Source organism: Hippopotamus amphibius, chromosome 6, assembly GCF_030028045.1.
Source record: "Hippopotamus amphibius kiboko isolate mHipAmp2 chromosome 6, mHipAmp2.hap2, whole genome shotgun sequence".
In the NCBI taxonomy this organism is placed as follows: Eukaryota; Metazoa; Chordata; class Mammalia; order Artiodactyla; family Hippopotamidae; genus Hippopotamus; species Hippopotamus amphibius.
The window spans coordinates 58,150,267-58,176,618 of NC_080191.1; the positions used below are offsets into that span (position 1 = coordinate 58,150,267).

General features: G+C 41.1%; 1 protein-coding gene across 1 annotated transcript in view; it reads right to left on the reverse strand.

The window, feature by feature from the left end:
- Nucleotides 1-1,553: 1,553 nt before the first annotated feature.
- NOX3 (NADPH oxidase 3) overlaps nucleotides 1,554-26,352 on the reverse strand; it is a 58,016-nt gene continuing 33,217 nt past the window's right edge. Inside the window, exons 11-13 of the mRNA XM_057739548.1 lie at nucleotides 16,999-17,145; nucleotides 12,169-12,293; nucleotides 1,554-1,680 (exon numbers count right to left, since the gene is read on the reverse strand). Coding sequence (XP_057595531.1) covers nucleotides 1,554-1,680; nucleotides 12,169-12,293; nucleotides 16,999-17,145 — 399 coding nt within the window. The remainder of the gene's footprint in view (nucleotides 1,681-12,168; nucleotides 12,294-16,998; nucleotides 17,146-26,352) is intronic.

Sequence of the window (26,352 nt, forward strand, 5' to 3'; positions counted from 1 at the left end):
TGGCCATCTACAAAGATAAGAAGCATTTGTAAAATATAGTCTATTTTAATTTCAATAAACGTTTTTGTTTTATTGTATATGATGCTATTTTTAAGCTAAGAAAGTATGGGGTGATGTCATTCTCAATGGCTAGTTGTCATTAATATGTTCCCAACTGGGTGCTCATGTTAACAGGCAGTTACAAGGATTCTTGATAGAATTCTTTGCATTTGAGACCTTGAGTCTAAACAAAAGAATCTAAACTTGAACATCTAAACAAGAGATCTGAGATATCACTAATTAAATCTGTAGATACTACTGAGCTAAATACTAGTATTAGTCTCTGATGCTAGACTTCAAAACAATCTCGAAATATTAGAAAGAAAAATTCTAAAAAAAAAATCAATACCAGTAGAGAAAATTATGATATGAGGATTATTTTGTGAACATTTTGGGGGTAAAACAGCTGCACGGCATGGAAAGACTAGCTCAATGGGAGTATAAAATTAAAAAAAAATTCCTAGTATGTTTGTGGGGCAGAAGTTGACTTGGAGTATAAGTGTCAAGATGATCATAGATCAAAACATGATAGTAATAAAAAGTATTTGTTAAAAGAGAGTGAGAAAGAAATGTGGAAGGAAGGAAAGAGGGAAGGAAAGAAAGAGAGGCAAACATAGAATTTAATTGTATTGAAAAGCATATGTCACACAAGCTCCAAAAAAATCACTCTTCTACCCACTACTAGTCATGCTTCGATTAGAATGTTCTGTCTGATTTTAGTCAACACATTTTAAAAGGATGTGAAGAAATGAAAATGGATTTGAAGAGGAGCAACAAGAATGATTGAAGTGCTAGGCTGAAAAGTTGAGAGTTCAGTATTGTTTGGACTAGAAAAGGGATAGGTAAAGGATGATTTTATTATCATTTTCAAGTATAGAAAGGATTTTTGTGAAAGATAACCCCCATTGGTGATTTCTCAGATCTATAGAGGATGAAAAAAAGCACAAAAGAGCTTAAGTTTAAAGCAGAAAAGATCAGGTTTGGATACAACGCAGACGTCTCTGCCATCAGGGAGATGAAATTTGAACTGACTTCTAAAGGAGGTTTCGAGCCAAGCGGCCGCTCTGGTCTCCATTTGGAGCATTGCTAAGCGTGAACACAAGCTTGGGAAAGATGACCTACAATCGGGGCTCAACAAACCACCTCCTAGAGGCCAAATCTGGCCCACTCCCCGTTTTTCAGATAGCGCATGAACTAAGAATGACTTTTACACTTGTAAATTGTTGAAAACAAATTAAAAGAAGAATATTTCATAACAGAGGAAAATTCTATGAAATTTGATTTTGGTGTCCCTAAATAAAGTTTGGCTGGAACACAGCCACGCCCATTTGTTGAGGATCTGGGGCTACTGTAGTGCTTGCAATGGCAGAGTTGAATAGTTGCAACTGAGACCATACAGTCCACAGAGTCTAAAATAATTATTACTCGGCCCTTTTATGGGAAACGTTGCCCGACTCTTGACCTATATGATTGTAGCCACTTACACGACACGTGGATTTTTTTTTCTTCGAAGTCTAGAAGCTTTCTCTGTTGTAATAAAAATGAACTCCCCTGGGGTCAGCTGATGAATACAAGCGGCACATTCTTTGAATTATCTTTGAGAGAGTGTTGGGTCCACAGAAGAACACTCCAATGCTGCTGCTGCAGTGGAGATAAGACAAGAAGAGAACGTGTTACACCGGGCAAGGCCAGCCAGCAGCCAAGACAGAATGATACAGTTAGTGAGCAGCTGCTGTTGTGGCTTTATGTGTTTGTTTTTCTCCACCCACTTTCTTTTTTCCTAGATTCTTTTCTCTTACTTTCAGCACCATGTTCTCCCACAGGTTCCCAGAGTCCTGTTATGCCCTGCATCACACAGGTAGGTGATGCCAAGAAGACTGAGGCTGGCAGGGGCCATGATGACAGGCGAGGATGTCTTGATAGAGAGGTGATATCGTCTGGTGACCTTGATTAGCATCCTCTTGGATTGGTGATTAGCATGTAAGCTCCCTGAGAGCAGGGACCTGGTCTGTTTTACCCATCACTGTAACCCTACCACCGAGAACAGCATCCAGCACGCAGCAGCCAATCAATACATGTTTGTTGGAGGAATATGTAAAGGGCCCTGCTCATTATTATCTGCCTGGTCTTGAGTAAGACTTTGAACCTCAATCTCCTCACGAGTAAAGCCAAGATAATAGTGACTACGAGGTAGGTTTTCTCCAAAGCAAAATGAGAAAATGCGTTCCAAAAGGTTTTAAAAGTTATTTGTTACTATTATTCAACCCTGCCTTTTCACAGTTAATAACATTTATGCAAAAGTCCTAGCAACTTAGTTTATTTCTCCCATTGGAATTACTTTAGTTTCCAAAGAAGGCCAAAAAGAAGAGTTGGAAAGGAAAATCACATTGCTGCAAATGAAGTCACCCCAAAGTTGTCATCTCTAACTATGGCTTTTTTGAAAACAGTGTTAAAGAGGTGTTTTTGCATATAGTGACTGTCCCAGGATTGCTCTAATTCCTTGTAAACACAACTGCCGGCTCTCCTTATATGTAAACAGTGAGTCTGCACCAGGATTCAGGGTGTCTCTGGAAAGTGGGAGGGCCAGTCTCTACAGGGACTTGTAGAGACCATGTTTTCCCCTTATCTTGCATCGTACTGTTCCTTGTAGTTTTTTTTGCAATCTCTGACACAAGCTTAATTAGTTGCTCTAGTCCGGATCAAAAGTTCTCATACTTTGCTGTGCATAAAGTTATCTAGGCAGATTATTAAAACAGAGAGTCGCAAGCTTGAATCCAGCAAATGCATTTTTAGCAAGGCCCCCACGTGATGTTAAAGCACATGGACCTACGAGCTACACTTTGACAAACACTGTGTTAGAGAAACTCCTCGGACTCCGGGACCAGCCCAGTGCACCACTTTTACCACCTCACACGGTTTTTGTTGGGAAATGCCTCTCTAACCTCATTCTTCTTAGCTTGTATATTAACATGATTCTTTGCCATGTATTGAATCCACATTTAATTATGTGTTCCAGGACCATAATATCCATGTTGGAAATTGATGGTTCAATTACATTTCAAATTCTAGCTTCAAAGGAACTTATCAAGTGGATTCATTTGTAATGACAATATGTTTAAAATGTATAAGTATTATTTTTAAAGACATCATTCCCATGGATAAATTTAAGAAAATATTTTTTCAGAAAATATTGCCCACTGAAAGAAATGTGAGTTTATGACTTAATGAAGCTATTTTAAGGTGTTTATGGAAATATCAGCCAATGATTAAGAGTGCTGTTGATTCCATTACTTTGTGGCTGGGAAACATGAAGAATTAACACACTTTAGGGCCTGTTAATTCTTTCCTCAAAGCCCCCCTTTCCTTATTTATCCATGGGGACAGTTCTATACCAAACTCTTAGCGCCTTTGTGGGGGTTAAAGCAGACTTAGCACATGGTGGGCTCTCGGGAACGGTTGTCTTATGTTATGACCCTCATGATGTCTGTCTGCTCCGCAAAGCTGACCACAAGATGTGACGTGGGCTGTTAAGCCAGCACTGATTACAGATTCTCTGGGTCAGCACTCTTGCACAGGTTTTTTGAGCTCTGGACTGCAACATTTTGAATGATAGGTCAGGCAAAACTCTTCCCCGTGAGGAGTCTGCTGCTCAGAGGTATTCTTGCATCTATGTTCAAAGACACAGTTATGGGTGGTGATATTTTTCCATTAGTGTAGGTGTCACTAAAGAGATTGCCCACTGGCCCATTCCCAATAGGCTAAGATTGCCCTTCTCCTTTACAGCTACGGTGACTGTTTGCAGATGGCGAAGATGCTCTTTGATGCTCTGCCTTTAAGACCCGATTTCAAAGGATTCTGATTGCCGGCTGCCAGGTATACCACTGGTGTCCCCAGCAGTTCACAGCTACCCGGCCTCTTTTGAAGTTGTGGTGCTTACACCGCACAGCTGAGCACACATGCTTCTGTATTTATGTAACTGGCATGGTTATACAATCACCAAAAAGTCTCACAAAGGCCATTCATCATCTACCTTCCACTGAGGCGGAAAGGCCAGTCCTTCACCAGCTCTCTGGGCATTACGGCATTCTTTCCCTTGCCTTGTTTCCCTGCTTCAGCGTTTGTGACTTGAAGTATGGACCTTTCTCATCACGAAGGCTTACTGTGAAGCATGGAGCCGAGAAGCCCCACAAAGTGGTTAAGGCACAGATGCAGCAGCATTTTTTTTTCCTTTATGAGGCAACAGACAAGTGCAACAGAATCCTAATGGGATTGGTAAGGAAAAAATTCTTCTATAAAGTTAATTACCCACGATTGCTCAGAATGAAAAGAAGAGATTCTCTGTAAAAGAAGTATAAAAACGCAAGGCATTATTCTTCAGTTTACAGCCTGCAAGCTGCAGTTTCCACACACGGGAGGCGTTGGATCAGGGACAACATGAGCGGCGTTGATCAGTCTGGGCTGCTGACTTTGATGGCAAAAGGACAAATTTTACACAAGATGCAAAGATGGTTAACATTAACGGCATTATTTTTAGCTCTGATTAAACAATAAAGAAAAGCCTCCTGTCCCCCTCTTATTTGCTAAACAACTATTGTGCTCCTTTCTGTGGGCTTGATGCATTTTTCAGAACAGTTCAGCGATGCCACGCCTGAAAGGCAGTCAAAATGTCACCTCCCAGGAGATCTCCGCCCAGCAGATATATGGGAGAGTGGGTGCACCCAGGAGTAATCCCACCATCTTGCTGGCTTCCCAGGTTCTGCTGCTTTGAGCCCTGCTCTCTTTAAATTGTATGTTTGTTTTTATGTGTTGGCTTTTATGCTTGGTAAGTTATAACCCTGTAGGGGCAGACCCTAAACCCCGTTTAAAAAAAATCAAATTACTGTATGCCCTGAGTGCATTCTACAAATACAATCGATAAACAGAAGCTTTCCGTGGATTTATGGAGGCTTAGGAAGAAGACAACGAGAGCTACAAGCTTGGTATCAGACAGTGGACACAATGTCTGGTTAATCTTTCCGGGAGAATGTTTTTCATTAGAAATGCCTCCAAATGATTCAACGCAGAATTATATTTTGTACACACCTTCTTTTTCGTAACCACAGCTGTTAACTGTGCTGGCCATTTTGTTTTTAAACCCATCTCCCAGTTGATTTGTAGCCGGCCGTTCTGCTACTTTTCTCTGGCGTACTAATTACTCAGTTGCCGATTAGGGGCTACAGGCATCCCTAACCATGCTTGCTTATGGCCGAGACACTTCTCTTGCTCGTCCCACCAGCTCCACCTTCTTAGGTGAGAGTCAGCACTCTTGTCCCAGCTTCCTCACCCTTCTCATGGTCCCTTCACTTGCTGAAGCTGGTGATTGTGCTTGGTTCTGAAGAGCACAGATAAAGTTGCTGCTCTTGAGGGCATCATGGTTAAATAGGGGAGAGAAATGAAAGCAGTGACTCATAGTATTGGATCCCTGGGAATGGTAGGGACATTTTTTGCCAATCTTGTCCCGTCTCCCCTCTGAAAAAACACTAAAAAATATACACCTTCACACAGAAATATGTCGCACAGAAATATCCTAGTATCTTTGCCATATGTAACAATTTAATAGATAATATCACCAAAGAAAATTTGCAGATTAATGATAAATCCACCTCGTGTACACCCATCTCCTTAATCTCACCCACCACAAGTGGAATAATGCCAGTAACTTTTGTTGAATCTTCACTTGATTATAACTGGAGGGCTGGATGTCCCCTGGTGCAAAAGTATTATATGCTAACAATACCCAGTCATAAGTTTATGGTGGCTTTCTTTTTCTCAGGAAGCTACAATTTATTCTGTGTGGGATTTCCACTTAAGTCTATTTCTTTGAATTTTCTGAACAATTTAGTCATATAAGGAATGTTTAGGATATCCTTTTAGATAGGCAGACTTGTGTGCTATAATCAGAATGTTAATTTCTTAAAAATATCGTTTGAAAACATTTTGCACATATGCACGTACAAATGAGAACCGGAGGGTGTGCACACAAGCAAATGTGGTTCCAGATGGACACATTTACTCAATTTAGTACAAAGGTATTTTTACATTTCTGAAAACAAGGGGTGGTCTAAAATACATTCATGCAACATGGATGAGAAGTTCCCAGTCATATGGGAAGTCGGCACCTTCCTTCACTGTTGGGTTGGGTTGTGCTGTTCTAACAAATGGTAGTATTCTTCTATTCTTTATTTTTTCCTTCAAGGGAAAAGAAACACTTCTAGTGAAATTATGGGAAAAAAAGGGCCAAATCTTCAAGGTTTTTATGATAATTAATTACATAAAGTTTTATGCCTACAAGGCATGGTGAAGTTAGTAGATAAGTCAAAAGTGGCAAGCTATAAATATTATGTGAAACGTAAGATCAAAGATTGAAGTCTTATGGAATATTGTTTTATTCAGTTAATTAAAAACAACTGATCTACAAATTGAGAAGGCTGGGTACATGCATAATGTGTGTTTATCAAAAAAGTAGCTAGATGTGATAAAGATATATTTATTTTCATTCTGTCTACCTTCTTGGGAATAAATTCCTGATTTTCTGAACATTTGCCTAAAACTTGGCAGCATATTGAGAACATCTACAAAAAATTAAATACAGCTTCCATTTTTACATAAGATACATATTTCTAAAGATTAATAAGACATAGATATCAGTGTATGTATATAATTAACCTACTATATTTTAATTAGGACAATAATTTCCATTGTTTGTGTGTGTAGAGTAATTTTCTGTGCTTGTCTAACTTAAAAAAAATACAATTGTCACATGCATGTGAGTTTGGCCGTATCAATTGATCTTCTTTTTAAAACTATACTTGTAAAAATAACAACAACAACAAAAACTATGCTTGTATTTTTGTAATACAGTTGATACCATTATGAAAATTAATTGCACATAAAAACAACAGAATACACTTTCCTATTTTCTACTCTTGGTCTTTGATCTCTTTTCAATTTTGTCTTTCCCTTTCCTTATTTGTATTCATTTTGATGCCCATCAATTTGCTTCTCTATTACTGTTATTTTTGCAATTTTCTGCTTCCTTTATAGCCTGCACTGTTCCCTTTGATCTGCTTCCCTTCAAGCTTTATTTTTGGTGCTGTTTTTCATGTTCTATAAAAAAATATTTTTGCCCCTCTTCCCTTTATTCCTCTGATTTAACTCCTTCTTCTTAGAACAAGAACAGACTCCAGCTTTAAGTGAACAGGTAAATGTTTTTAAAAGAGTAAGCCCTAAGAATCCTTGGCTTCGCGCTGATGAATAGAAATAGTTGAGAGCCTACTTCAAAGACCCTCAAGAACAAAGAATCTTTTCTGAGGCCACGAACAAATCCACCAATTCTTTCTGGCCCATCTTTGCCAAAAGATATGAGCTAATGACAGGACAGACCTGACTTATAAGAGTAGCCAAGAAGGCTTGGGAACAAACATCTCCTTGACATAATCAGGGGTAAACATACTGTTTATCTCTTTAATAACCATCTTGAGGAAAATTAATGTGACTTTGTCCTTTGTGCAGAACAATAATTGAATTGTGTGTTTTATTTATATCTGGACAAAGGCCAGGATATTGAAATACTTCTCAATATTAGATTTTCTTGTTTAAAAATTAGATTCTATTGGCATTCTCTTTCTGAGATTTCTTCATTAAAAGCTTCATTAAACATAAATCTTCTTTTACACAGCAGAAAACAAAATTATTTTAAGGAGGTCATTTAAAAAGTCTTTTGGAAGAGTAATGCTAAGCCTTTTACTGGTGACTTCTCTTTTCCCAGGGATCTGGCATGCCATGGATAAAATGATAATTGATCTTTGCCTACGTGTGTCTAATATTAATTACATTGATAGTTGAAGCCACATAATAAGTTGTGGTGTTCTAGAGTCTAAGGCTATTATAAATACACTGTTTTCAGAATTTGGGGCAAGGAAGCATGATACAGAGTCTTGATTCAGTGACATCCAAACCTTGATGGATTTCTTCTACTCTGGGAGAGATGAAGTCATCCATTAGGAAGAGAGAGTTTCCATGTTTGTTTTGCTGAAAAATTCAATTGGGCTTTAATACATGTATGTACTACAATTTGATTATGGCTTCTGAAAAGGAATGAACACAATCCTCACAAGGGCAATGAGAAAAGTGACAGCTATATAGTTTCCCCACCTTCAAACTGTTCTCTACTCCTCACTCCCTGCAAAATCAGATGAACTCACTTCTCAGCACGACACAATATAATTTTGGAGGCAGAGTTTGTGCAAACTCAGTTCCACTCTTGGTCTCTTGATGCTGTGTTTCTGGCTCACACCTTTCTGAGGGAAGGGAGGTAATTAAATGGTTTGGTCTGAAAGGCCTTCCCAGTGGGCTGCAAACTTCATGTGTAACACAAATAAATAAATACAACGTGAGGCGTCAACAAGGGACAGTCACAGCAAAGAGCCGACATCTACAAAAACTTAAAAACCTGGATATATTTGTCCGTGTCAACAGCCTGCAACTTGGGAACATTCATCCCATGATAATTGAAAACTGAGTGTAAAACATCCATCAGATGAATAGACTTTTTTCCAAAATGATAAAATAGCAATGTGATTGTAACATAGAAGTTTGTAATGCTTTGCTAGTTCTCTATCTATAATTTTTTAAGGAAACAGCAGATAAAATAACCCAGTCTCTGCCTCTGGACAAGAAGTACTGGATGGGTGTGAGAAGAAAGGTGACTTTCAGGGTTCAGAGGAGGCTGGGAATCTAGGAGCTGGGACTGGGTGTTGAGTAAGGGACACAGAGGAACTGGATTCTGAGGCTCCAGAAGCTGGGATGGGTTCAAAGCAGCACATTTGGACAGATGGAGGGTGAGAACTGGATTCTAGACCAAGCATCAGCATGAGTCAAGGCAAAAGGTGAAATGAAGCAAGTAAATGGGTTTCAGGAGTGATGCCTGCAGAGTTCCAAAACCACTTTCCATGGGGCTTGGCCAGCTCTTATAGGGCATCTGAGGCTGAGCCCAAGGTGGGGAAGAGAGAGTGAAGCTGGTCCACTAGCTCCTGCCCTTAACTCTGAAGCCAAAGGTTAAAATTTTCTTGGTCTTTTCTATTGGAAATCTTTTACTCTCAGGACAATTCAAGATCAGAAGTAACTCCCCCACAAGCACCCCTAACTATCTCTTCCCTGGGCTGGCACTGGTATGATGTGGTCAAGGGTCTGGCACCTCCACAACAAACATTGTTTTGGGTCCAGGGTGTCTCACAAAGGCTGCCTGGGTGCAGGGTGCAGAGAGGGTTGGCTGGGGGCCTCACAGAGCACAGAAGAGGCCACTGAAATTGGATGGGTTATGAACCTTGGACAGCTACCTGGTCCCTCCTCCATACCTCCCTCTTCACCAAACCTCCTTCAAATAGCTGGTCCAGGGAAGTCTAAGATATTTAATGACAATAAATTTAAAACAAAGGAATAGTCCTGGCACAAACAGAATATAAGAAAAAATATAAAACAAAACAGTCAAATTGACCAAAAGATGAATAATATCCACCAGAGAAGTATTCCACGGAGCAGAAAAAATACCAGGGAACTATAAAACGTTTAATGAAGGAATAACCTCTGAGAAGGAAGAGCACAAAGCTGCAGTGCCAGAACTGGGGGGAAAGGTGTGAAGAGAATGGGGAAATCACAGGAAATAGGGAATTAGTCAGAAATATCTTAGTAGATTTTTATTTACTTTTAATGGTTCATTACTGATACAGTGGATAGTAAAAGTGTCCTATAGAAGACTTAAATGACATGATTAATAAAATAGTGATGAATGATATATACTGAACTCCATAACCTGCAAGTAGAGACTGTATTTCCCTACCCTCCAAATATTGTTGTTCTTGGAACTCTTGTTGATCTATATTTGCTTCTTTATCCATCTCATTTAATTTCGTGGCTCCAAACACAATTTATCTGCTGACACCTCCCAGGCATGTATCTCCAGCCTGAACTTCCCCCCTGAACTTCTGACTCACATTCATCTGCCTACTTGACATGCCTGCCTGGATGCATAACAGGCATCTTAAAGCTAGACATGTTGATAAACTGGACTCTTGACACCCAATGCCTACCAACCACTCCCACAGTCACCCTCGTCTCAGTCAGTGGGAACCCCATTCTAGCTTGGGCTGTGTCTCCCAGCCAACCCATCAGCAAGTCATGCCGGGTCTACCTTCAAAAAATATCCAAAATCCAAAGGCTTCTCAGCACCTCCACTGCCATCCCCCCCAATGCAGGCCACCTCCTCACTGGCCTCTCCATTTCCGCTCAAGGCCTCTTATAATCTTGTCTCTTACAGCAGCCAGAGGGATCCAATTAAACATAAAATGGATGGATCATTTCACTCTTCTGCTCAATTCTTCAAGTAGCTTCCCTCTCAGAGTAAAATCCAAATAAAATGATCTGTAACTGTCCCCCAGTTGTCTCTCCTAAATGCCTTCTCCTGCTATTCTTCCTTTCAACCCCTGTGTTCCAACCTCACTGGCCTCCTGGATCACACCAGGAACAGTGTCTCCTGCCTAAGGGCCTTGGCATGTGCTGCCCTTTGCTCTTTCCCAATTGTCCACGTGGCACACTCCCTTGCCCCCTTTAGGACGTTCCTCAAATATGGAAACTATTCTTTAACAATGACGATATTAGGACATGCTACTTTCAACAGCTCTAGGTGATGGGGTTTCAAAACTAAGACTGATTTAAGTGATATATAATAACAACAACTTAGTATTAGTGCTTGGCACTTTACCAAGCTCTTCAATGTCCTACGCATTTTTAAAATATGAAAATAACACTGTGGATGCATAGAGTCATTCATGTTTTACAGTGAGGTCCAAAGGCTCAAACAAACACTCTTGTCTAAGGTCACATAACCAGAATCTTCTAGAATCAGAAAGCACAGCCTTCACTCCTGTCTTATAGTCCCAGAACAAATGCTCTTCTTCCTCTACATTGAAGTTTATCATATAATAATAATAATAATAGTAATAATTAACATAATAATACTCATGATAACAGCTAACATTTACTGAACTCAAAGCACTGTTTAGGCATGTTGTTAAGTATTCACACATTTAATCCTCACAGAAGCCTAGGAGGTAAACAGTTTTACTATTTGCAATTTACGGAGAGGGGGACTAAGTCAGTGCCAGGTTAAACAACCTGTTCAAGGTAAACTGGTGCTAATGGCAGAGCCAGTACTCAGACTTCAGGTCCTGGGTCCTTACTACCATCCCAAATCTCTGCTTGGTTTTAGAATATTTTTGCCTGCTTTGCTAGATATGCTAGATCCAGTTTACAGTTTGCCGTAAGTGAATTCTCCAGTCGAGTAATTAGAGATCAATTGTGCTCGCCCAAGATTTCTTGGAGGCATAGGGAGTTTAAGGATTACCTTCTGGACCTAGAGATTATCATACTAAGCAAAGTAAGTCAGAAAGAGAAAGACAAATACCATATGATATCACTTATACGTGAAATCTAAAATATGACACAAATGAACATGTCTAAGAAACAGAAACAGACTCAGAGGAGGCAGGTGGGGAATGGAAGGATTGGTAGTTTGGGATTAGAAGATGCAAACTATTATATTATATTATTATATTATATTATATTATATTATATTATATTGAGGATGGAGAAGCAACAAGGCCCTACTGTATAGCACAGGGAACTATATTCAGTATCCTGTGATACACCATAATGGAAAAGAATAGGAAAAAGAATGTATATATGTATAACTGAGACACTTTGCTGTATAGCAGAAATTAACACAACATTGTAAATCAACTATACTTCAATAAAATTTAAAAAAAAGAATGTCATCTTTAATTGAGTTTAAGTGTGAAAACTTTCAATGCAATTGATCCTTGTCAGATGTTATAAGCTGGTCAAGCAGAGGTTTGTGGTCCCTGAGATATCCCATGACCACCTTTTCTAAGGTATCTGTTTTATCTCTAAACAAGTTGCCCACTGCTGCAGATTGACCAGTTTGTATCCGAGAGCTTTCCACTCCAGCAGCAATGGAGCCTGTGTCTCTCCACGGAGGCTCCCCCCAGCAGGGGGAGGAGAGAGCTGCCTTACCTGGGGTGACTGTAGGCTACCTGCTGGAACTCGTGATTCCAGTTCGGTCTTCCATAGAAGGTTTTCTGCCTTAATCCCGTAATCACGTCAGTATTTTCATCCCAGTGTAAAGCTATGTGAAAGGCCTAAAGTAAGAATTGTATTAGATGACATTTAGAGAGAAAAAAAAAAGAACCTCTAATAAATGAAGGATGAAATAATTATGCTCATTTGTAGATTTAATACACAACTTTTTATGGGAATCTCTTTGTATTCGCCCTTGGGCACTATTGAAACAAAGTGCCTTCTATGTGGTTGATGTACAGAAACGTAAGCCTGGAAAGAAGACTTTTCTTGAAAGGATGCGAGTTATACAGTAAAAAGGGGTAAGGGAAAACAAGCACTAAGCTATTTCCTTTTTTTTTCCTGCCAAATTTCTAAAAAAGTAGTCTCTAGCCCTGTCCCCATTCACTGCATAGTAAACCTTGGGGATTCGGGAAGGGCCCTGATATAGTGATAGAAAATGCCCAAGGTGAAGCTGGATTTTACAGTCAGATCTGCCTACTGAGTGAAACTGCCTGTGTCCAGGTTCAAGTGCTGGGAGTATGTTGAATCTGGCAGGCAGAGGTGGCCAGAGCCTAGTAAGGGACATGGCTGGAGCTCTGTGGCCAACAGTTTGCCTTCAAATTACATGAAATCACCCAGGCACTGAGTGGTCAAGAAATAAGAGCCTGCGGCAGCGCCATGCCCAGTGATGAGTTATTTTATTTATTTACGTATTTATTTATTGGCTGTGTTGGATCTTCGTTGCTCCACATGGGCTTTCTCTAGTTGCGGTGAGCGGGAGCTACTCTTCGCTGTGGTGCCGGGGCTCCTTATTGCTGTGACCTCTCTTGTTGCAGAGCATGGGCTTTAGGCGCGAAGGCTTCAGTAGCTGTGGCACATGGGCTCAATAGTTGTGGTTCACGGGCTCTAGAGTGCAGGCTTGGTAGTTGTGGTGCATGGGCTTAGTTGCTCCATGGTATGTGGAATCTTCCTGGAGCAGGGATCGAACCCGTGTCCCCTGCATTGGCAGGCAGATTCTTAACCACTGCACCACTTAGGGAGTCCCAGTGATGAGTTTTGAAGTTGCTATCATTTGTTTCAGCCTCTGCTGAACTCTGGTAGGTAAGAAGGATTTTTGCTTCTTTCCTCCTGGGATGTGTGGCCGCTGTGCTCAGATCCCTCCACAGCGCTTGAGCTCATGGGTTTTACCCTTTGGTGCTTCATTTGCTCACACTGTCTGACCATTTTGGGCAACAACCCTGCTGGGCCCAATTCTTACCCCACAATCGTGTTGCAAGCCTGGCTTTCCCGGCTGGGCTTCTTATCAGTCTAGGAAAGCAGCCAGGGATAGGGAGGCTGGGCCCTAACAGGCCAGTAGATGGTGGCAGACTTTGGTGGAGTTGCAGAAATCCAGGCTGCAGGAAGTTGCCAGCAGGCAAGTCTGAACCCAGGTAGCAGGGCTACTACAGGAATTGAGTTTGGTAATAGGACTCCAGGCAAGACAGGCAGGACGAGGGTTGCACCCTCTTTATAGGCAGGTTTATCAAGACAGAGAGTAAAGCACGAAATATGAGACAGGAGTTCAGGGATAAGAATGGAGACGGTAGTTGAGGATTGAGCCTTGGAAACTGGCAGAAGCCCTTTTATCGGACCTGGGACTCAAGGTCAGAATTGCGTTGGCCTCCAGATTAGAATGGCAGTGTTGCACCCCCAGAGCTCTCTTGCTTAACAGTAGGATGGACTGGTGCCCTAGAGGAAGCTGGTTCTAGCAGTGGGTGGAATAAGAAGGCAGAGACAGTCGACTCCCTTTTGACTAAAAGTGAAAAGTCTTTTTTTTTTTTTTTGGCTGCGTTGGGTCTTCATTGGGGCTTTCTCTAGTTGTGGTGAGTGGGCTTCTCATTGTGGTGGCTTCTCTTGTTGCGGAGCACAGGCTCTAGGCACGCGGGCTTCAGTAGCTGCAGCACATAGGCCATAGCGCACAGGCTCAGTGGTTGTGGCCTACGGACTTAGTTGCTCCTCGGCATGTGGTATCTTCCCGGACCAGGGATGGAACCCATGTCCCCTGCATCAGCAGACAGATTCTCAACCACTGCGCCACCAGGGGAGTCCTCTAAGTGCCAACTCAGGCCTTATTTTCCTCGGCTGCTCCACCGTGTGGCTAAACATTGCTTCTTCTTGAGTCTATTTGCATTACAAAATCCTAGTTCTACTTCTCTCTGGTTCTTCTTCTGATTCAAGAAAGAAACAGTAGCTGCTATTTTCTTATCATATTCTCCTGCCTCGATATGTAGCTGCCTCTTCAGTCTCTAGCTCAGCTCTCTGCATCTCTTTCGGACCACTACTCCCCAAAGAGTTCCCATTTTCACAACCCAGTTAACATAACCTACAAAAAGGTGGATTCAAACTTTCTCTCCCAAGGTCTCGTCTTTCTGTCTGAGTAGAGTTCTGCATCTCAAACTCCCCGAACATATTTTTATGTAGAATTTTTTCTGTTCCTTCAAATTGACCATCATAGCTGAAAATGAATCTTCTCACTTTCCAAATAATTTGTGACTTCAAGTTACTTCCACATACAACTGTTAAGTGATTTCCATAGGCAGGCAGGGTGCTATGAATGGAGTTGTACAAAGAAGAAAGAGAGAAGGTCTCTGCTCTGTGAGGAGCTGGTCACTGGAGAGAGAGACAGACCACGAGTGCAACTACTTTGACCAGAGTCAGACCACCACCCAAAGTGCACTGGAGAAGTAAGCATATTGCTCTGGTGAAACCCCAAGTAATTTTGCCTAAGAGGACTGGGGAAGGCCTCAGTGGGGACTAGGCTTTAAAGGATGATTCCATGCAGTAGGTAGCAGGAGGGACAGAGGGCACTGAGTGACATGTCAGGGAAAGGAAACAGCATGAGGGGAGATGGAAGCAAGAGAGTCCTTGGCGTGACTGGAGAGCATGCGTTTGGTGGCATTGGTGCCAGAGGCAAAGGACAGGAATTCTACAGAGCAAGTGGGTTGCTGTCAGGTCAGGAGGGGCCTGGAAGTATTTGCTAAGGAGTTTGGGCATTATTCAATGGAAAAAAGAGCTTTCCCACTTCCATCCGTGGTACCGTCCAGCTACCAATCACTGATGTTCCAACATTTGGAATTATATTTGCTCCATATTTCTCAGCCCAATATGCAATTAATCTCCAAACCCTGTTGATTTGCCCTTCATAGTACCTTTTCCATCTGTCCCTTCTGTTCTTGTCATTCTGCCACTTTGAGATTGTTGAATTCAGTTTAGCAATTGGCTGTTTCTAAAACAGCCTCTTGATTCCTGACTGACAGCATGTACCAATTATTTTGTCCTGAAATTTAAGCGTCTCAAGAATTTCCAACATGTCATGGCAGAAATTTAAGAACATGTCTATTTTAATTTACTTGTATTCAGAGGAAAAGTATCTCTTCTAGTGTACTTTTAGAAGTGGCAGAGATGTGTTGTTACAAAATCAAACACAGCCTCCATCTGGCAACTTCCATATGACTGGGGTTGCCTAAATGGACACTCAGGATTGATTCACTTTAGAAGCAGAAGAGCAAGCACAGGACCTGAAAGCAGAAGACAAAGGCTGTGTTTGTCCTTCACCAAATGGATCGTTAGTCAGAAATCCCATTTGAATAAGAAAAAAAAGTTTGTTTGGAAAATATAATTAACACTATTTAATTCATGAAGATGTTTTGAGCCTAGTTCCCAAGAAATCTCTATTTCAAAGTATCCCAGAGGATTAAATATTTAAGGCCGACTGCAAATAAGACCCTAAAAATTGTTTAGCTACTGAATTTCAAGCAAAGTTGTATTCAATTGCAGAAGCACAGAGTCAAATTACAGTGATGTTCTATAGAGCCAACATGAGACAGAGAGAGAGAGAGAGAGAGAGAGAGAGACAAGCTAGCTGGGGGCCCAGGAGCTCATTCATTTGTAAATTTAGTGACTAATGCAAATCTCTTTGGCTCCAACATACTTTCCTCAAAGTAAATATATATAGTAGCTGTCACAGAAGTGCTGATTAGAACATAAATGTCATAACCTAGTAATCACTGCATTGTTAGAGTCCACACTTGAGGAGTTAAAAAAGATTTAAAATGTAATAGTTATCATTCAATACTAATAACACTGAAGTACCACCACAGTGCAATAATTTGATATTCATTATTTTCGGTAAACTCAACCTTAATATGTCATTAATACAGGACACAGCAGAACACCTGCCCCAACAGAAGATCATAACATGCACACGATTTCTAACACTGCCTTAAGAAAAATAAATCTCTAGATAAATCATGTACTCACAGTAATTATTTTCGGTAGGAGCGCACATACTTTACAATACATAATGCTGAATGTCAACACCTGGGAAGTTTTTCTGTTTAACTCTGAACAACTCAAAGCATAGAATTAGAACCAGTTGGAAGCTCAATGAGACAACATGGCCAACCCATAATATTCACCTGATGTTACTAAAACGACAAATGGAACTTTTAGTGACATAATTTTTCTTGGGTTTCCAAACTTGGGGTTTTCTCCCCTTAACCAACCTCTTTTCCAATCTTTCTATTCCTCAGCAAGTTAATGGTTGGTTCTTTTATTGCTACAATTTGAATAGCTCTTTCTAATCTGGTTTTATTTGATTCTGTTTTTTCTTTTAAAGAACATAAACATAATACTTTCATGCTACCAGATAACCGTATAGCTCATTATTGAAATTATCCCTCTTCTTTTTGCTCCATCATTAGACAAGTTATATAACATTACTCATTCTCAGAGTCTTAACAATACCTGATTTTCATCCCAGCTGGTAAGAAATATATGATAGCTCAGAAAGTGAGTTTTCCCTTGCTCACTCATCCGTGTTTCCAGCGAGAGTAAGAGATCTGCAAACCACTCAAAGGCTCCTGGATCCCGGCAAATCCAGTAGAAATACACCTGTCAAGAGAGAAGGCAAGAGAATGGATCTGTCGCTCTTTTCATAATGTGCTGATAATCGCGGACTACTTTATCTCCATTAAATTATTTGAGCCCAAATGGGCACTTCTGCCAAATAACATGCTTCTCTCGGCCAGTGAACAAACAGTCACACTGTGCTTTCTTTTGAAAAAAATTCACATCGTGTTTGAAAAGGCCCGGAATGAATTCAGAGTCAGGGGCCTGTGGTTGTTGCCAGTCTCTCTGATTGAGGCTCCATGTACCCCGTTCCTGGCTGTGCTGCTTCCGAACCAGGTTAACACTCACCACTAGTGTGCCTTTCACTCTTCCCAAAGAGGGGCATACCGTTAGGCCAACCCCTTCATCTTTATTTAGGACCTAAGCTCTGGATTTGAAACTTCTTCCCCAGAGACCCAAAGGCTTGTGCACTAAGCCACTTCATCAGCCATGACCTCCGGAGGGTGGAGATGATGGAAACTGCAGAATCAAGAAACACAGGCCAGAAGTTTCCACTCAGCCAGATGTATCAGTGTCCCAGGAAGCTGCTGGGTGGTGGTGGTGGCCGTGGGTCAAGTGCTATAATGAAATTACATTGAGGAACATTTCTTTTTTCTTTCTCTTCCTTCCTCCCTTCTTCCCTTCCTCTCTCTGTCTGTCTTTCTCTCTCTCTCTTTCTCTGTGTGTTTAGCAAATGGCATGTGACAAGAAGTAGTTTGGGTTTGCTAAAATAAAGGCTTAGATTTTGTGCTTTGAATTTCAGATAACTATATCCAGAAGAAACCACAAGAGATAGGTCTATTAATTCTCCTATTTTTCTCACACTACCACCCCCTTACTCCCCTCTGCTCTTTCCTGCACCCCCTCCCTAAAGAGACGCTGCTTGACAAGATAGAGGAGGGGCCCACCCTTGATCTCCACCAGGAAGTATCACCTCCAATAGCCAGTGTTCTCACCCTCCCCTCCCCCACCAGTCTGGCTGCTCACCATCATCACATAATGAAACTCACGGACAAGATTTAATTAACAGATCATATACATGAGGAAAAAAAATCAGAATGTGTTTCAAGGCTAAGTGTCTTGCCTGTTCTCTCCAGGTTTGTGCAGGAATTTATGAAATTAACAGTTAGGAAGAACACAAGCTTAGAGCCTACATATTTGTCGGACAGTTGTTGCTTGCAGGGGTACTTGGAATATTAACCTCACGACAAATAACAATCCCTAGGTGTGTTCCCTTTCCCACCTCAAAAGGAGCTTCTTCCCAGTTGTGAAACTGAGTCAATGGTACCCTCCTCATGATCCTGTTCATCCTGGTTGATTCAAAGCATTGACCTGAATGTATGGAATGTATTGAATACTGACTCTGTCAAGGCTGTCCTCGGCAAGAGGAACAAACCAAAGAGACAAAAATTCCCCGTCCTCATGGGGTCTGCATTTTAGAGGGAGAAGAAAGATGATAAATTACAAAGTAAAATATAGACTGTGTCAGAGGGTGATTGGTACTGGGAAGAAAAATAAAGCAGGCTGGAAAGTCCTACAATATTAAGTCAAATGGTCAAGGTAAGAGGACACTAAAGCCAAGACGTGGAGAGAGTTGAATGGTTAGGGGAGGAACAAGACGGGAGAGCCCTGGGGTGGGAGCTGTCAGCGAGGAGCCAGGAGCTGGTGTGGCCAGAGCAGAGTGAGGAGGGGGAGCAGTGAGAGGTGAGGTCTGAGTGGAAGCCAAGGTGGGGAGGTGCAGATGGGGGCTGTGGGGCCACCTTGACTTTTGCTTTGAGTGAGGGGGGAAGACACTGCAGGGTTCCTAGCAGGGCAATGACATCATCTGAGAAAGGATCTGGGGATGGATCACTTAGGCAGCATTTTGAAAGTGGACTGGGGGGGGGGGGGGAGGTGTATGGGAGAGGGGAAAGGGAAGGGAGGAAGAATGGAGGCCAGAGGCTGATTTTACAGGGGTGAGCCAAAAATTATCTGCACTCTGGCTATAGAATTTACAGAAGTTTTAATATAACCGGAGTGCGGATAACTTTTGACTCAGCCTCGTATATCCTATGTGGGTGATGATTACTGCCATCCTCTTTCTTTCCACCTTGTGTAGTGCCTCATCTAAATTACTCTTTCCAAACCTTAGACCTCCCTTTAACTCACTGTGCTCCCTGTGGAAATAAAAACCAGCTGTCTGCCAGCACATGGAAGCAACCTAAATGCCCATCAACAGATGAATGGATAAAGAAGATGTGGCACATATATACAATGGAATATTACTCAGCCATAGAAAGGAATGAAATTGAGTTACTTGTAGTGAGGTGGATGGACCTAGAGTCTGTCATACAGAGTGAAGTAAGCCAGAAAGAGGAAAACAAATACCATATGCTAACACATATATATGGAATCTAAAAAAAATGGTACTGATGAACCTAGTGACAGGGCAAGAATAAAGATGCAGATGTAGAGAATGGACTTGAGGACAGGGGCGGGGAGTGGCGAAGGGGAAGCTGGGACGAAGTGAGAGAGTAGCATTGACATACATACACTACCAAATGCAAAATAGATAGCTAGTGGGAAGCTGCTGCATAACACAGGGAGATCAACTCGATGATGGGTGATGACTTAGAGGGCTGGGATAGGGAGGGTGGGAGGGTCATGCGGGTGGGAGGGGATATGGGGGTATATGTATAAATACAGCTGACTCGCTTTGTTGTACAGCAAAAACTGGCACAACAGTGTAAAGCAATTATATTCCAATAAAGAGCTTTAAAAAACAAAAAAACAAAAAAACCCAGCTGCCTGAATTTAATGCCCTTATCACCTATGCTCCTCCCTCTCCTTTCTGCCCGCCCCCCATAGGTTTGTTTATCTAAGAACATTAATGTATATTAATGCATTTGGTACAAAACAAACGTCATTGACTTATTTTCTGTTATTTTCACTCTTTAAGACACATGCTAAAAATATATTCATCTAGGAAAAATTGACCAAATATCACTTTTTTTTTAAACTTGTCAATTTCAAATCCAGTCCCAATCACCCTTACTTGAAAAACAGTCACATCTTAGCTTCCTCCACTTACTGACCCTTATTCTTTCAAACAGAAATCATTCTTGTCCTTACTTTCTTGTGGCTTAGCTGTGTGTCAGTGTTCTGAGGGTTCGCCAAGCCTTTTATACTTTTTGCTTCCTTGTAATGGCTTTGTGTGTTTTTCCCTCTGTAATTGACTTATAGGTGACACTGGGCAGCTTTGGTGCAAGAGGCAATGGAGGGGCACTGAATGGGCTCCAGAGAAGTGCTTCAGGCAGAAAAAGAAGAAAACGGACTTTGAACAGAGAAAAAAGCATATTTACTTTGACTCCCTTTCATCTTTCTAATGGTGAGGGACGCTCACTGTGAAGGGACAGAGGCTTCCCACCTCTGCATTTCCTCCAGTAAGAAGGGTCTGGTCCATGGTAGAACAAATGTCCCAAACAATAGGCTACCCATCTGTGATCTGTGCTTCCCAACCCTCATCCCGCCTCAGTCTCCAAAAATAAAACCACCCTAAAATCGGTTACCTGTATAAAGCATGGCTTTCAGAATTCTATAGTGGATGACAGAGGCCTAAAATACCTCAGGTAACTTTAAAAGGTTTTGTTAAACAGAAAGTCATCCTCAGTAAAATGATGAAAGTTCTGAACTTTTGTAGTAATGAAGTTCTTTCTTTTACAGGACTCAGCCCACACATTTTTGTAGATCTAACGGATCCCCAGATGTTGTAGGGGACCACTCCAGAAAGTTGTCATGGGGTTAGGGACTTCTATATGCATGTGGCCTGTCACAGGACTTTGCTGTCACATCGTTGCCTGCACGAACCACCAGACAAACTCAGCCATGGCCAATCTTGAGGGGCCTGGGTCTCAGCTCCAGCTCATCCCCACTTTTCCCGCAGCCTAAGAGTGTGTGGACCAGGTCATCTGGGCCCAGTAGGAAATGTCCCTGTGCTATTTTTGGATAGCAATTCCAGAAAATGAAATAAGAAAAGCTACTTATCTATTTTACTACCAGAGCTCCAGACTCTTCCATCAGAGGTTTCCATGCCATGGCCTGGATTGGTACCCACAAACACAACGGAAGGCACATCCTCAAATACAACCTGCATTTTTTTAGACCCAAAATCAATTTCCTCAGGATGGAATGGGGACAAAAATTATCTGTTTATCTACTATCTATCATCTATCTATCTATCTATCTATCTATCTATCTATCTATCTATCATCTATCTATCATCTATCTATCTATCTATCTATCTATCTATCTATCTATCTATCATCTATCTATCATCTATCTATCTATCTATCTATCTATCATCTATCTATCTATCTATCTATCTATCTATCTATCTATCTATCTATCTATCTATCATTATCTCCCAGAGCCCTCCAAGGGGGTTTTTCCTTTCCAAGGAAGGAAGTGGCACGTGAGGGTGCAGGTTGAAGATGTAATATAACATAGTAATTAAACATTGTGAACCCCGAAGTCCTGCAATCTGTCCTAGTCTCCTGGCTTCACCACCTTCAAGCTGTGTAACTGGGAGCAGGTTATGTAATTTGAGCCTAGATTGTCACATATTAGAATGGCAAAAAAACCCCAAACAAAAACCAAAACACAGAACAATAACCCATGAGATTATTTTGAAGATGAAAAGATAGGCTTTGTGGAAGCATTTAGCTCAAAGTCTAACAGATGCATTAAGTGCTCTGAGATATTAGCTGGGTTATTGCTACTACCTCATTGTCATCTGGAGGAGCTTACAGAACAAATACCACATGTTTATATTAGAGAGCAAAGGGAGTTACTTGCCTTACTTGGAGGTCTGTGTCCATATCATCACTCCTGAATTATAGAGATGGTGGTCATCGACAGGAGGTGAAACCAAATTTTATCTCTAGCACCAGTTTCAAAACCTCAGCATTGATCATAAAGATGTAGTTCTGAAAAAGGAACCCATTTACTAGTGAAAGGTACCCCAGGCTCCATGTGCTAAACCCACATGCAGATGTTTTACAGGTTCCAGGGTTGACCTTGACCTTGACTGACACCTCCCCCCAGGAGGCCAGTGGACTTTCACTGTGACCTTGCCTCCTCCTGGGCAGCATCCTATGTTCCCCACGGTTATGGTCTGAATGGGTCCCCTCTAAATTCATGTGTTGAAATCTTAACCCTCCAATGTGATGCTTTGGAGATGGGGCCTTTAAGAGGTGGTTAGATTTAGATGAGGTCATGTGGGTGGGCCCCCATGATGGGATTAGTGCCCTCATAGGAAGAGGAAGAGACCAGAGCTCCCTCTCTGTGTCATGTGAGGACACAGCAAGATGGTAGCCTTCTGCAAGTCAGGAAGAGTCCTTCCCAGGACCCAATCATCCTGGCACCCTGATTTCAGACTTTCAGCCTCCAGACCTCTGAGAAATGTTAGTTGTTTTAAACCACTTAGCCTTGGTATTTTGTCATAGTAGCCTGAGCTAAGATTCCATACTCCCTATAAAACATGATAACAGAACTGACAGAAGCCCCAAACAGGGCTGGTGATGGAGACTTTCCACGGGAATAGTGACTATTTTCCAAAAAGAGAATTTTTCTCTTAAAAAAATAAAGACTGAGACTGATATTTAGAAAACATAATACCTCCTCAATAAGTGGTAACTATTATTGTCCTGGTTTTTATTTTGTGGTTGCTCTTGCCAAGGTCATCCTGGATAGAGACAATAAGGAACAGATTTTGAAGCAACTAGTTCTTCTTATTGAGAACCTTCCCTAACATGGCTTCTTCCACATCCAGTTTTACAGAAATAAAATTATAAAATTGTTTTTCCCACTGTTCATCATAAGACTAAGACCAGCCTTTGTCGATCACTTTTGGTCAGTAAGACGTTTTCTTAAAGCCATTATCCCTAATGCTGACTATATCACAGCTATGCTGCTTCTTTGCCCTGAACTTTATTGTGCCTCAGTTTGTTCTAATTATAGTTAATAATAATTATTGGACAACTGGACTGTTCATTAACACTAGAATGATTACATCAATTGTGAGACAGTCACACTACAGAATTCATGGAAGGCGCTAAATAAAATAAAGTCAGTAAGTAGGCATCAACACTGGAAGGAGCTCCAGGCCTTCAAGTTAGAATGAAAACCAAAACCACAAATTGCACATCTTTCTTTCTTTCCCTCTCACCCCATCCCACATCCCTATTTATGTAAAAATAAAATAAAGTAAAATAAAAAGCAGGTGTGTGTAGGTGCATCTGTGTACACAAATGTGCAGGAAAGGAATGGATGTGCTCAACTGTTTCAGGTGAGAAGCCTGGAGGGCCAGGTGGTGGTGGTGGTGGTGGTGGTGGTTAGTGTGGGAAGGAAGGTGAATCAAGGGAGACTTTTTTTTTCCAAACTGCTAAATCAATTTATTTCTAAACATAAATGAGGTTTTAAAAAAACAGCTAAATGAAGTCTTGCTGTGTTTCATTACAAGGGTCCCCAGAACAGTGCACTTTCCTCTCTGTAAAGCCATGCTTACACATTCTTTTTTTTTTTTAATTGAAGTATAGTTGATTTACAATGTTGTGTTAATTTCTGATGTACACCAAAGTGATTCAGTTATACATATATATTCTTTTTCAGATTCTTTTCCATTATGGTTTATCTTAAGATATTAAATATAGTTCTCTGTGCTATACATTAGGATCTTGTTGTTTATGTATTCTAAGTGTAATAGTTTGCATCTGCCAACCCACAAACTCCAGTCAATCCCCACCCCCCTCCTGGCAACCACAAGTCTGTTCCGAAGGGAGATTTTTGACTGTTTTATCTGAATCTTTTACAAGGACCCTGTAGTCATGTATGGCTTGTGTGGTTAATAAACCAAGATATTAAAAATATTAATACTGGTCACTTCCCCACAGGGCAATGGGGAGGCCTCATGGGGAACTGGAGTCTTTTGAGGCCACCTAGTGAAAGATGAGAAGCACGTGTGTCTCCCGGAGACGCAAGCTGGCCTCGTGCGCCCAGGTTCAATTTATCAGGACACTCTCAGTGGTTACTAGAGATGATCAATTCCGGGAGTAGCCAGAGCACCAGGGTGAGGGAAAGTGAAAGTAAATAATTTCTCAAACTAAACGGATTAAATTAAATGCATTTTTCATTCATTAGAAAAGAAAGCAGGTCCTTCTTTGTTTTATTAATATATTTAAGGAGAGTATGGATTTTTGCCTTTCTTGGCCTCTTTGCCTCATTCCCACTGGCCCATGCTGTCTTTTTATTTGAATTATCTGTTTATTATATTAGGTTAAGAACCCAAAGGCCATTTTGCACGGGACACACTATAAATACCCATTATCACGGTTATGTATTATTGAGCTGATGAAGGAAGACAATTTATGAAGAAATTAGATTATCTCAGTTTTTCTAGAATCTATTTTATTATCGTCTGAAGATTACATATGCAGTTAAGAAAATGAACCAAATCATCCAGTTGGCCGTTCTCTTGGTTCTGACTGCACGGCTGTGATATTTAGAGAACTAAAATGTGGAGGCCAATACATTTATGTCAGCAATCTGCCCCCATCCGACCCGTTTGTACACACCTATTTCCATTCATCATTTTGACAGTTTGCACAAGCAAACTGTCCTAATCTTTTTCAAGGGCTCTTTTCACAAATTGAGGGTGATGTAGAATTAATCATCCCCGTAAGGCAGGAGTTGGGGGACGTCCATCGCCAAAGGGCATTTTTACCCTCGGTTTCCGGCATATTGTATCACAGGGACGTCCCAGACGCTCACATACCCCTTCCCTCACTCCAAAGGAGCGCTGTGTTCCCATCTGCCTCCAACTCAGTGAAGTTTGGCTCTGACTCTTGGGTTGAAAATAATCCCTTTAATATATTACAACTTTTTCCCATTTTCTTCACAGCAGGGCATCTTTATATTTATTGTTATTTTGCCTTCTTGGGAAGTCTCCTCCTAACCACTTCTCTCTCTTCCTCTACCCCTCCTCCCCACTATCTTTAATGATAAAACATAGCTAGAAAGAAATTTGGAAAATGCCAGCTTTAAACAGAAAGTGTCTCATATGACCCCAAAGAAGAGGCAGGAGTCCTATTGGATATTCTCTTGCGTTTTACTAAGAAGTGTTCTAGAATAGTGTGGCTGAGGAGAAGGATAAAGAGATGTAGTTGCAGTGGTCACCACTAAGAAAACTTTGGTGCAAATTTTTGACTGTGGACTTGCAACAGAAGGCTTGTATGTAAAAATGTCTGCCTTTATGCCAACCGGTGTTTTAAACAGGAGAGAGAAAGTCCCAGCTGATTGCATTTAACCATTTAAGCTTAAAATTCCAAATCTGAACCCCTATGCTGTTTTCTCCCCTTTCCTTGTTATAGAAGAGGACGCTCTGAAAACTATAACCCAGATCTATAATTGTGAAGATGCTGTTAGATAAGAAAGTACTGCTTTGCTCTGCTGCACTTAAAAAATTATAGAGATGCTGACAGTTTAGTGGAAGGAGTAGTATTTATATCTCAAAAGCATGTGGGTGGCCCTGACAAATATTAGTTACATAAGCCTAATGATAGCTGTACTCAAATAAACACAAAATTGCTTTAAAACAGAGAAATTTCCTAAACTTTTTCTCAAGCATGCAGATGCTGAGGGAGTGGATCTCAAGTGTGATTTTCAGCTTAAACTTTCAATAGCATGAAACCTCACTTCTTTCATGAAAGATCTTTGAAACCAGAAACACAGGCTCCTGTGCTGGCTCAATGGCTAGCCTGGTAGGGATTTTGGACAAATCACTTCCCACTCTAAATATTGTCCTATGCAAAACTGGGAGGTCCTGCCCCTTCAGTTTTGTGAATCTATGCTTTTAGTTTCATTTCTCCCATGTACGGTAACTCCTACCTTTATTTTCAGTTGAGGGTTGTCTCATTATTTCTCCCAACTTTTATAAGTCATGAAAGCCATTGTGTTTTATTTCCAATTCTATGGTTTCTGTTTTTTGGACTAGAGATCAAAGCCCCTGTTTTATAGTTTTGTGGTAACTTCTTAGCCCTCCCACTGAAACAGCCCTGAGAAAACCCATAAACAGAGCCCAGGAATAACAATGGAATGGTGAGAGGGGAAGTGGTATTAAGATTTTGTGGGTTCCGACATGGACTTTAAGATTTTGTGGGCTCTTAGAAGAATTTT